This window comes from Nerophis lumbriciformis, linkage group LG36, assembly GCF_033978685.3.
Source record: "Nerophis lumbriciformis linkage group LG36, RoL_Nlum_v2.1, whole genome shotgun sequence".
NCBI classification, from domain to species: Eukaryota; Metazoa; Chordata; class Actinopteri; order Syngnathiformes; family Syngnathidae; genus Nerophis; species Nerophis lumbriciformis.
Genome location: NC_084583.2, coordinates 3,727,501 through 3,740,000, shown reverse-complemented (window position 1 = coordinate 3,740,000; position 12,500 = coordinate 3,727,501). Strand labels below are relative to the sequence as shown.

Below are 12,500 nucleotides of genomic sequence, written 5' to 3'. Positions count from 1 at the left end.
TATGATTATTTTCTTAAATTTAAAACACTATGTTGTAGTCCACATAACATGTAATGGTGGTTATTTGGTGAAAATGTTGCATAAATTATGTTTTACAGACCATTTTCAAGGAAATGTGTCCTGTGAAAAACCGTCCCGACCGGAACTCTCTAATAACTAAAGTTCCGTGGATGAATTATGCAAAACCCACTGCAGTTTTTAGCGCTTTGATAGCTAGTCTACTGACAGATATAAGTAAGAACTTTACACTACTTTATATTAGAAATGGCCACAGCGGAGGATGAATGAAGAGAAACAGAGGAAGCTTATGACGCGTGGGCACGGACTACAACTCCGGACGCGCGCACAGTTTCAGGACTTATGCAGATCCCAAATACAGATCAGCAGGTACCGGAAGGTAAGAAAAGGTGGTTTTGCATAATATTGCGAAACAAAACGGCAGGTAATATGTCTGGCAACAGGTGCCATAAAGCGGGCCTTTTCCACACACCATAATAATACTCGTATGTTTAATGCGCCGACAATCCATCAAGCGGTGTGGCTTCATAGCTTTTCGAAAGCATACTAAAGACATTTTGATATATTTTTGAGTGGCGTGTGTAATGTTCTATATTCTCAATGGAACATTTACAGTTTTGGTGTTGTTTACTGCCATCGTATTTCAGTCTACATGTATCTATTATGTATGACTGCCATCTACTGGTCACACTTATTATTACATTATGTACCCAATAAAATTGCTTCGAGGTCGGTAAGCACAACCGGAATGATGCCGTACATGAGGCGCACCGGGCTATAAGGCGCACTGTTGATTTTTGAGAAAATAAAAGGATTTTAAGTGTGCCTTATAGTCAGGAAAATACGGTACTGTGTGCTCTTGGGCTCCCCTTACAGTTTTGGGATATTAATTTAACTAAAGACATGATCAAAATGTAATCCTAAATGTAATGATTACCGTATTTTTCGGAGTATAAGACGCACAGGAGTGTAAGTCGCACCTGCCGAAAATGCATAATAAAGAAGGAAAAAACAAAAATAAGTCGCACTGGAGTATAAGTCGCAATTTATGGGGAATTTTTTTTGATAAAACCCAACACCAAGAATAGACATTTGAAAGGCAATTTAAAATAAATAAAGAATAGTGAACAACAGGCTGAATAAGTGTACGTTATATGAGGCATAGATAACCAACTGAGAACGTGCCTGGTATGTTAACGTAACATATTATGGTAAGAGTCTTTCAAATATCTATAACATATAGAACATGCTATACGTTTACCAAACAATCTGTCACTCCTAATCGCTAAATCCCATGAAATCTTATACGTTTAGTCTACGTGAATGAGCTAAATAATATTAATTGATATTTTACGGTAATGTGTTAATAATTTCACACATAAGTCGCTCCTAAGTATAAGTCGCACCCCCGGCCAAACTATGAAAAAAACTGCGACTTATAGTCCGAAAAATACGGTATGTCAGATGTACAATACATTATTGCGATATTGGGATATTCTACATGGTTCACTGATCAATGAATACAATATATAGTATACACACTAGATACATTGATATTTATTTCAAATTATTCATTGATTCCAATTGTTAAAAAGTGGATTAAATGTATTCCCACTTAAATTTGAAAAATGTTTTATAGCGGAATGAAAAACAGAGTGAATCCTCTTGACAGTCATTTACTCTGTGTCTCGGTGGGTGTAGGCACACACAGAAGTTTAGCCTCGTAACGTAGACGTGAGGTCGTAGAAATTGTCCCGATCACCTCCAAAATCTAGTCGCGTGTTTCTTATCCCATTTCAGACATTCCCTAAAAGTTTCATCAAAATATGTCCATAACTGTTTGAGCTATGTTGATAACTAACAGTCAGACAAACAGGGAATCAAAGGCTATATACATGTGAAAGTCTGTGCATGTTTGTTTTGTTCATCCGTCACTTCCAAATAGGGTGCAAGAGGGTTCACTCGTTGCATCCGTCTCAGCACTCGTTTGTTTTGTAGCGGAATGAAAAACAGAGTGAACCCTCTTGATAGTCGTCCTCTCTCTGCGTCTCGGTGGGTGTAGGCACACACAGATGCCCAGGCTCGTGACGTAGACGTGTGGTCATAGAAATTATCCTGATCACCTCCAAAATCTAATCGTTTGTTTCTTATCCCATTCCGGACATTCCCTTAAAGTTTCATTTAAATCTGTCCATAACTATTTGAGCTACGTTGCTAACTAACTAACAGTCAGACAAACAGACCCCAGGGAATCAAAGGCTATATACATGTGAAAGTCTGTGTTCGTTCGTTACTTCCAAACAGGCTGCGAGAGGGTTCACTCCTTGCATCCGTCTCAGCACTTGCTTGTTTTGTAGCGGAATGGAAAGCAGAGTGAACCCTCTTGACAGTCGTCCACTCTCTGCGTCTCGTTGGGTGTAGGCCAGTGGTTCTTAACCTGGGTTTGATCAAACCCTAGGGGTTCGGTGAGTCGGGCTCAGGGGTTCGGCGGAGGTCAAAACACACCCGACTCATCGTGTAAATAAAAATTTCTCCCTATCGGCATATTACGGATACGGCAACAGCAGAAGTCAGACTGATTTGCAGGTGTGTAATTTGTTGTGAGTTTATGCACTGTGTTGGTTTTGTTGTTTGAACAAGGTGATGTTCATGCACGGTTCATTTTGTGCACCGGTAAAAAAACATGGTAACACTTTAGTATGGGGAACATATTCACCATTAATTAGTTGCTTATTAACATGCAAATTAGTAACATATTGGCTCTTAACTAGTCATTATTAAGTACTTATTAATGCCTTATTCGGCATGGCCTTGTTATAACCCAAACCCTCTAAGCCTGGCCCTAACCCTCTAACCCTAACCCGAACCCTAACCCTAACCCAATAACTCTAAATTAAGTCTTTGTTACTTAGAATATGTTCCCCATACTAAAGTGTTACCAAAAACATATAATAACTTTGTCTTGATTTTTTTTAAAAAGGAGGGTTCGGTGAATGGGGCGTCACGGTGGCAGAGGGGTTAGTGCATCTGCCTCACAATACGAAGGTCCTGAGTAGTCTTGGGTTCAATCCCGGGCTCGGGATCTTTCTGTGTGGAGTTTGCATGTTCTCCCTGTGACTGCGTGGGTTCCCTCCGGGTACTCCGGCTTCCTCCCACTTCCAAAAACATGCACCTGGGGATAGGTTGATTGGCAACACTAAATTGGCCCTAGTGTGTGAATATGAGTGTGAATGTTGTCTGTCTATCTGTGTTGGCCCTGCGATGAGGTGGCAACTTGTCCAGGGTGTACCCCGCCTTCCGCCCGATTGTAGCTGAGATAGGCTCCAGCGCCCCCCGCGACCCCTAAAGGGAATAAGCGGTAGAAAATGGATGGATGGATGGATGGGTTCGGTGAATGTGCATATGAAACTGGTGGGGTTTGGTACCTCCAACAAGGTTAAGAACCACTGGTGTAGGCACACACAGAAGTTCAGCCTTGTAACGTAGACATGTGGTCGTAGACATTATCCTGATCACCTCCAAAATATAATCGTTTGTTTCTTATCCCATTACGGACATTCCCTTAAAGTTTCATCAAAATCCGTCCATAACTGTTTGAGCTATGTTGCTAACTAACTAACAGTCAGACAAACCCCAGCAAATCAAAGGCTATATGCATGTGAAAGTCTGTGTTTGTTCATTACCTTCAAATAGGCTGCGAGAGGGTTCACTCGTTGCATCCGTCTCAGCACTCAAAACCTAATCCTTTACCACCAGACCTTCGCAACTTAGATTCAATATCCCTCTTCAAAACAAGACTCAAAACACACCTATTCCTGACTGCTTATTCATTGTAATCATCTTTTCTTTTCTCTTTGTTGTTGTTGTTGTTTTCTTTTATCCAATTTGATTTTATTGTTGTGATTTTGTACGGTGTCCTTGAGTGCCCAGAAAGGCGCCTTATAAATACAATTTATTATTATTATTAATACTATTAATCACTTATTCCTCACCCCATTTCGGACATTTATGAAAAAGCCAATTATACAAAAATCCCTGGTAATTACCAACACCGTACAACATGATCATGTTATTATATTGTGTACAGTTTGTACAAATACCACAAGCGACTTGTTATGCAGTGATGTCGGTACCACACATTGTTGCTGTAATCCGAGTGCATTTTTTTGGGGGGGGGGGCCCACTTAGCCGACTATTACAAGGCGAAGAGGTTAATGAGAAGGAAAATCTTCCTTCTCTGCAGGGTTAGCGGCTGGACTCCATTTGTGAGCGTGTAATGTTGGCGTAGGCTGGCCGAGAGCTTTTGTGGGACATTAGGATCATGGAGTTCTGCACTCAGGTGGGTGGTCCAGGTGATTGTGACAATCATTTAGGGTACTGAAAACATTATTTTTTTAAATTGGATCGCTAAGAGGCCAACCTGGATTTAGAGGGCTTGGATTGAAGGTCGTGGTGGGAATCTGTCTGCATCGGGGGTCATTAGGTCGATGGCGGAGGGCGTGTCAGTCGATCCCCAGCCAGGCATTTAAAAAATAGACCTAAAAATTAGCGACCATCAATCTTCACCAAGACGTCACTTTCGAGGGTCTTGTGAGATGACTCGGGCTGCTGCGAACTCATTATTAAGAAAAAATGACCGACAGGAAGGCCAGAAACACTTTTTTATTTTAACAGACTTTCGCACCGAACCTGCTGTCAAAAGCCTAAAAAACTGGCCGCACAGTTTCTGTCTTCACAATAAAAGTGCTACTTCATCCTGTCTGCGCTAGCAAAATAAGAGTCTCAAAAAGCTGGACGTTATCATCACTCCTGTCTGATTTCAATCAATGCAAGTCATCAGAATCAGGTAATTACACCAACCTATATTCTTGTCTTCATGAAAGAAAGGAATCTATATGTTAAACATGCATGCATTTGGTACACCTTTAACATGTGAACAAAAACGGCAAAATAAATACATATAAATTACATATATCGTATTTTTCGGACTATAAGACGTACTTAAAATCATTATTTTTTTATCAAAACTCAACAGTGCCCCTTATAACCCGGTGCGCCTAATGTAAGGAGTATGTTTGGTTGAGCTTACCCACCTTGAAGCAACTTTATTTGGTACATGGTGTAAAACCTACTCAGTGGCCTACTGGTTATGGTGTCCGCCCTGAGATCGGTAGGTTGTGAGTTCAAACCCCGGCCGAGTCATACCAAAGACTATAAACATGGGACCCATGAACTCCCTGCTTGGCACTCAGCATCAAGGGTTGGAAATGGGGGTTATATTACCAAAAATGATTCCTGGGCGCGGCCACCACTGCTGCTCACTGCTCCCCTCACCTCCCAGAGGGTGAATAGGGTGATGGGTCAAATGCAGAGAATAATTTCGCCACACCTACTGTGTGTGTGTGTGACAATCATTGGTACTTAACTTTAACTTTAACTTTAATGATAAGTGTGACCAGTAGACGGCAGTCAAACATAAGAGATAAGTGTAGGCTGCACCGTTTGATGTGCTTCAACATACGAGTATTATTATGGTGTTTGTATAATGTAAGACATATTATCTGGCGTTTTGTTTCACAATATTATGCAAAAGCAACTTTTGTTACCTTCTGGTATCTGCTGATCTGTATTTGGGATCTGCATAAAGCCTGAAAAATTGCGTGCCTTTGTAGTCCGTGCCGACACCGTAGTCGATAAGCTTCTTCTTGTTCCTCTATTTTCTTGTTATGGGACATTCATCCTCCGCTGTTGCCATTTCTAATATAAAGTAGTGTAAAGTTCTTACTTATATCTGTCAGTAAACTCGCCATGAAAGCGCTAAAACATACCGGTGTAGTGAGTTTACATTATTCACCCAAGGAACATTAGTTATTAGAGAGTTCGGGTGGGACAGTTTTTCACGGGACACATTTCCGGTGTTGTTGTGTCCGGATGAGAAGATGCTGCTCCTTCATTGATTTAAGTAAAGTCTGACTGTCATTAAAACAGTTAGCTCCATATTTTGTAACTTCTTCTACCCCCGTCCTTGCATGCACATCCTGAAGCGACTGTCAGAAAGCAGCTTGAAGATGATCTGTAAAACATCATCTATGCAACATTTTGACCAAAGAACCACCATTACATCTTATGTAGCCCACAAGGAAGTGTTTTCATCTCAGAAAAAAATCATAATGGTATGACTCCTTTATTGCGCCCTTTAATCCAGTGCGCCTTTTGTATGAAAATAAACCTGACTAGACCCGCTCATCGGCAGTGCGCCTTATAATCCGATGCGCCCTATGGTCTGAAAAATACTGTATTTATTTCTCATTATCAATAGATCACCAAATATATTTTGGTGTGTGTATAAAGTAAGACATATTATCTGGCGTTTTGTTTTGCGATATTATGCAAAAAGCAACTTTTCTTACCTTCTGGTACCTACTGATTTGTATTTGGGATCTGCATAAATCCTGAAAAATCGTGCGCGTCTTCTTGTTATGGGGAATTTAATCCTCCGCTGTTGCCATTTCTAATATAAAGTAGTGTAAAGTTCTTACTTATATCTGTCAATAAACTCGCCATGAAAGCGCTAAAACATACCGGTGTAGTGAGTTTACATTATTCACCCGAGGAACTTTAGTTATTAGAGAGTTCCAGTCAGACGGTTTTTAACGGGACACATTTCAGGCGATGTTTTTGTTTCCGTATGAGGAGATGCTGCTTTGTTATTGATTTAATTCAAGTCTGAATTTCATTAAAACAGTTAGCTCCATCTTCTGACACTTCTTGGTGTGTGTATAAGGTAAGACATATTATCTGGCGTTTTTTTTTTTTTTTTGCAATATTATGCAAAAGCAACTTTTCTTACCTTCTAGTACCTGCTGATCTGTATTTGGGATCTGCATAAATCCTGAACAATCCTGAAAAATTGCGCGCGTCGGTGCCTTTATATATGAAAAAAAATTAATAATCCGTCGCGCCATATGGTCCGGAAAATACGGTGTATATATATATATATATATATATATATATATATATATATATATAGTGTGTTTATATATATAGTGTGTTTATATATATATGTGTGTTTATATATCCGTTAGGTCAGGAAAAAACACACAGGCTATATCATCCCTACAAGCCTGTTTCGCAGGTTTCCCTGCTCGTCAGGGGAAAAAATACCCCGGTATTGAGCACTGTATAACGGATAAACCACAGAAACCTCGACTATATGTGTACATATATACAGGTAAAAGCCAGTAAATTAGAATATTTTGAAAAACTTGATTTATTTCAGTAATTGCATTCAAAAGGTGTAACTTGTACATTATATTTATTCATTGCACACAGACTGATGCATTCAAATGTTTATTTCATTTAATTTTGATGATTTGAAGTGGCAACAAATGAAAATCCAAAATTCCGTGTGTCACAAAATTAGAATATTACTTAAGGCTAATACAAAAAAGGGATTTTTAGAAATGTTGGCCAACTGAAAAGTATGAAAATGAAAAATATGAGGATGTACAATACTCAATACTTGGTTGGAGCTCCTTTTGCCTCAATTACTGCGTTAATGCGGCGTGGCATGGAGTCGATGAGTTTCTGGCACTGCTCAGGTGTTATGAGAGCCCAGGTTGCTCTGATAGTGGCCTTCAACTCTTCTGCGTTTTTGGGTCTGGCATTCTGCATCTTCCTTTTCGCAATACCCCACAGATTTTCTATGGGGCTAAGGTCAGGGGAGTTGGCGGGCCAATTTAGAACAGAAATACCATGGTCCGTAAACCCGGCACGGGTAGATTTTGCGCTGTGTGCAGGCGCCAAGTCCTGTTGGAACTTGAAATCTCCATCTCCATAGAGCAGGTCAGCAGCAGGAAGCATGAAGTGCTCTAAAACTTGCTGGTAGACGGCTGCGTTGACCCTGGATCTCAGGAAACAGAGTGGACCGACACCAGCAGATGACATGGCACCCCAAACCATCACTGATGGTGGAAACTTTACACTAGACTTCAGGCAACGTGGATCCTGTGCCTCTCCTGTCTTCCTCCAGACTCTGGGACCTCGATTTCCAAAGGAAATGCAACATTTGCTTTCGTCAGAAAACATGACTTTGGACCACTCAGCAGCAGTCCAGCTGGTGTCGGTCCACTCTGTTTCCTGAGATCCAGGGTCAACGCAGCCGTCTACCAGCAAGTTTTAGAGCACTTCATGCTTCCTGCTGCTGACCTGCTCTATGGAGATGGAGATTTCAAGTTCCAACAGGACTTGGCGCCTGCACACAGCGCAAAATCTATCCGTGCCTGGTTTACGGACCATGGTATTTCTGTTCTAAATTGGCCCGCCAACTCCCCTGACCTTAGCCCCATAGAAAATCTGTGGGGTATTGTGAAAAGGAAGATGCAGAATGCCAGACCCAAAAACGCAGAAGAGTTGAAGGCCACTATCAGAGCAACCTGGGCTCTCATAACACCTGAGCAGTGCCAGAAACTCATCGACTCCATGCCACGCCGCATTAACGCAGTAATTGAGGCAAAAGGAGCTCCAACCAAGTATTGAGTATTGTACATGCTCATATTTTTCATTTTCATACTTTTCAGTTGGCCAACATTTCTAAAAATCCCTTTTTTGTATTAGCCTTAAGTAATATTCTAATTTTGTGACACACGGAATTTTGGATTTTCATTTGTTGCCACTTCAAATCATCAAAATTAAATGAAATAAACATTTGAATGCATCAGTCTGTGTACAATGAATAAATATAATGTACAAGTTACACCTTTTGAATGCAATTACTGAAATAAATCAAGTTTTTCAAAATATTCTAATTTACTGGCTTTTACCTGTATGTATATATGAGGTAGAACGCTTTGACTTGGTCATTTAAAAAGTCTGCTGAAAAAGTGTGGGCACCCCTGTTTTAGGGCTCTGAAAAACATTTTCTTTTTTTCTTTTTTTTAAATTAGATCGCTGAGAGGCTAGACTGGATTTTGAGGGCTTGGAATGAAGGTCATGGTGGGGAATCTGTCTACATGAATATACGTGTGTGTGTGTGTGTGCACTCAAACATAGCAACCATTTCTTGCTGATATCCCCAAAGACAATAACTCATGTTTATTTGTCACATCAATTAGATGGTATCATGGATACATAGCCTATTTAATCTGTAGGGGGAATTTTGTCGGCTAAATTCATCGTCCCGGCAAGGCCCATTTATTCATTTATATTTCATGAAGGTGGTGTTTATCCTGCACTGAAAGCCTGGCTGCTGTGTTTTTCTTTTCTTTTTTTTTCTTTCTTCCTTTCTTTTAATTCTCACTTGGTTCGTTCGGCGAGCGAGGTGTTTCCCTCCCCACGCGATTAAATATAGATGTTAAGAGTCTAAAGTTTGAGTGTTGCATCTGTCCCGGTGACGCCATTAAGCGTGCCCCAGCTGCACACTTGCGTACGAGGGTCTAATTGGAAGCACCTGCTCGGAAAACAACAGGGTCTTCCCAGGATGCGACTCTCAACTTCGCCGGTTCACGTTTGCACGTTGTATCCCTCAGTGAGGTCATCTCGAGACACTCCACTGCTCCCTTTTTTTTTTTTTTTTTTTTTTTACCCCACCGCCAAACTGTGAGTATGCAAATACTTTGGATCTTTGCATAATCACAAGCAGTGGGACCATCTGTTGTTGGCTTGTTGACATATCTCGTGTCTGCTTGTTAACGCTGTTTTCTTGTGTGTAAGCGTTGCATTAACAATATGATAATCATTTAACCTACAAAAAAAAAAAAAACATACTTGGGTGAAATCTTCCTGCAAAAGAGGATTTAAATTCTTTGCAAATGGATCGGAAATGAAAGCAAAACAAAACGGGTCATGTAATCTCTGAGAAGATATTGTTATGATAAAGATTTAAAATATAGTGCTCAGCATGTGTGTTCGTTCGGTCGCCTCAACCCGCCCAAAAACAAATATGTTGCCTCGCAAATAAGCCTCAATAAAGATTTACAGAAGGTGCCCTCCGATGAAAACAAGTCCCTGATGGTGTGTTTATCTTTTTTTCCTCGCAGAACGCCAGCCAGACGCCGGAGAAGCCTTTTCACTCGCCGCCGCCCATGTGTCCTCATAAGGTAAGCTTTCAGTCGTGGGAATGATGCAAAAACATAATATGGTACGCTAGCGAGCCGGCAGCAAAAAAATGTGGTGACTCACAGTAAGTGGGTGTCCCAAATGGACTCACTATTAGACATCAGGCTTTATTCTACTTAGTCAACATGGAATTGTAATACTTTGTATTCGTATGAACCAGTATAGCATTGTACAAGTAGACATGTTTGTATAGTACAGGTGTCATACTCAAAGCCCGGGGGCCAGGTCTGGCCCGCAACATCATTTTATCTGGCCCGCAAACACCTGGAAATATATATATATTTATATATATATATATATATATATATATATATATATATATATATATATATATATATATATATATATATATATATATGTGTTTATTATCTTAATGTTGCTGATTATGGCATACAGCTTAAGAAAACTCAAAAATCATATCTCAAAAAATTAGAATATTTCCTCAGACCAAGTAAAAAAAAAAGATTTATAACAGCAAAACAAAATCAAACATTTGAAAATGTCAATTAATGCACTCAGTACTTGGTTGGGGATACTTTTGCACGGATTACTGCATCAATGCAGCGTGGCATGGAAGCAATCAGCCTGTGGCATTGCTGAGGTGTTATGGATGCCCAGGATGCTTCAATAGCGGCCTTTAGCTCATTTGCAATATTGGGTCTGGTGTCTTTCAGTTTCTTCTTCACAATACCCCACAAATTCTCAATGGAGTTCAGGTCAGGGGAGTTGGCAGGCCAATCGAGAACAGTAATGCCATGGTCAGTACACCAGTTACTGGTGATTTTGGCACTGCGGGCAGGTACCAGATCATGAATGAAATCATCATCTCCATAGAGCTTTTCAACAGATGGAAGTATATAGTACTCTAAAATCTCTAGAAGCGTCTGACTTGGGCTACGGAAAAGAAGAACTGGACAGTTGCACAGTGGTCCAGAGTCCTGTTTTCAAACGAAAGCAAGTTTTGTATTTCATTTGGAAGTCAAGGCGCTAGAGTCTGGAGGAAGGCTTGAGAGGAGCAAAATCCAAGTTGCTTGAAATCCAGTGTTAAGTACCCACAGTCAGCAATGGTTTAGGGAGCCATGTCAGCTGCTGGTGTTGGTCCACTGTGTTTCATCAAGTCCAGAGTCAATGCAGCTGTGTACCAAGAGATTTTAGAGCACTACATGCTTCCATCTGTTGAAAAGCTCTATGGAGATGATGATTTAATTTTCCTGCATGATCCAGCAGTGCCAAAACCACCAGTAACTGGTGTACTGACCATGGCATTACGGTCCTCGATTGGCCTGCCAACTGCCCTGACCAGAGAATTTGTGGGGTATTGTGAAGAAGAAGCTGAAAGATACCAGACCCAATAATGCAAATGAGCTAAAGGCCGCTATTGAAGCATCCTGGGCATCCATAACACCTCAGCAATGCCACAGGCTGATTGCCTCCATGCCACGCCGCATTGATGCAGTAATCCGTGCAAAATGATTCCCTACCAAGCACTGAGTGCATTAATTGACATTTTCAAATGTTTGATTTCATTTTGCTGTTATAAATCCTTTTTTTTTTACTTGGTCTGAGGCAATATTCAAATTTTTTGAGATAGGATTTTTTAGTTTTCTTAAGCTGTATGCCATAATCAGCAATATTAAAATAATAAAAGGCTTGCAATATTTCAGTTGATGTGTAATGAATCCAGAATGTATGACATTTTTGTTTTTTCAATTGCATTACAGAAAATAAAGAACTTTATCACAATATTCTAATTTTCTGAGACAGTCCTGTATTATTATGCATATATATATATATATATATATATATAGTGATACAGCACTTGTAAGAAACTGACTATTTGTCGCCATGGAGGCGAGGATTAGTGATTAGAAGTAGCTAAAACACTGCCGACTGCGAATGGATGTTAGCTGCCAGCTTATATATATATATATATATATATATATATATATATATATATATATATATATATATATATATATATATATATATATATATATATATAGTCGAGGTTTCTGTGGTTTATCCGTTATACAGTGCTCAATACCAGGGTAGAGCGGAATATACGTTAGGTCAGGAAAAAACACAAGAAGCTATATCATCCCTACAAGCCTGTTTCACATCCCCTGACGAGAAACCTGTGAAGCAGGTTTGTAGGGATGATATAGACTCTTGTGTTTTTTCCTGACCTAATATATATGTATGTATATATATATATATATATATATATATATATATATATATATATATATATATATATATATATATATTATATTTACATACATGTGATGGCGTGGCAGAAACCTGAGAGTTCCTAGTTTGATCCCTGGCTTCCGCTATCCTAGTAATGTCCGTTGTGTCCTTGAGAA

General features: G+C 39.9%; 1 protein-coding gene across 1 annotated transcript in view; it reads left to right on the top strand.

Annotated features, from left to right (window-relative positions):
* pcdh11 (protocadherin 11) overlaps positions 1–12,500 on the top strand; it is a 624,709-nt gene that overhangs the window by 228,867 nt on the left and 383,342 nt on the right. Inside the window, exon 3 of the mRNA XM_061930581.2 lies at positions 10,056–10,115. Coding sequence (XP_061786565.1) covers positions 10,056–10,115 — 60 coding nt within the window. The remainder of the gene's footprint in view (positions 1–10,055; positions 10,116–12,500) is intronic.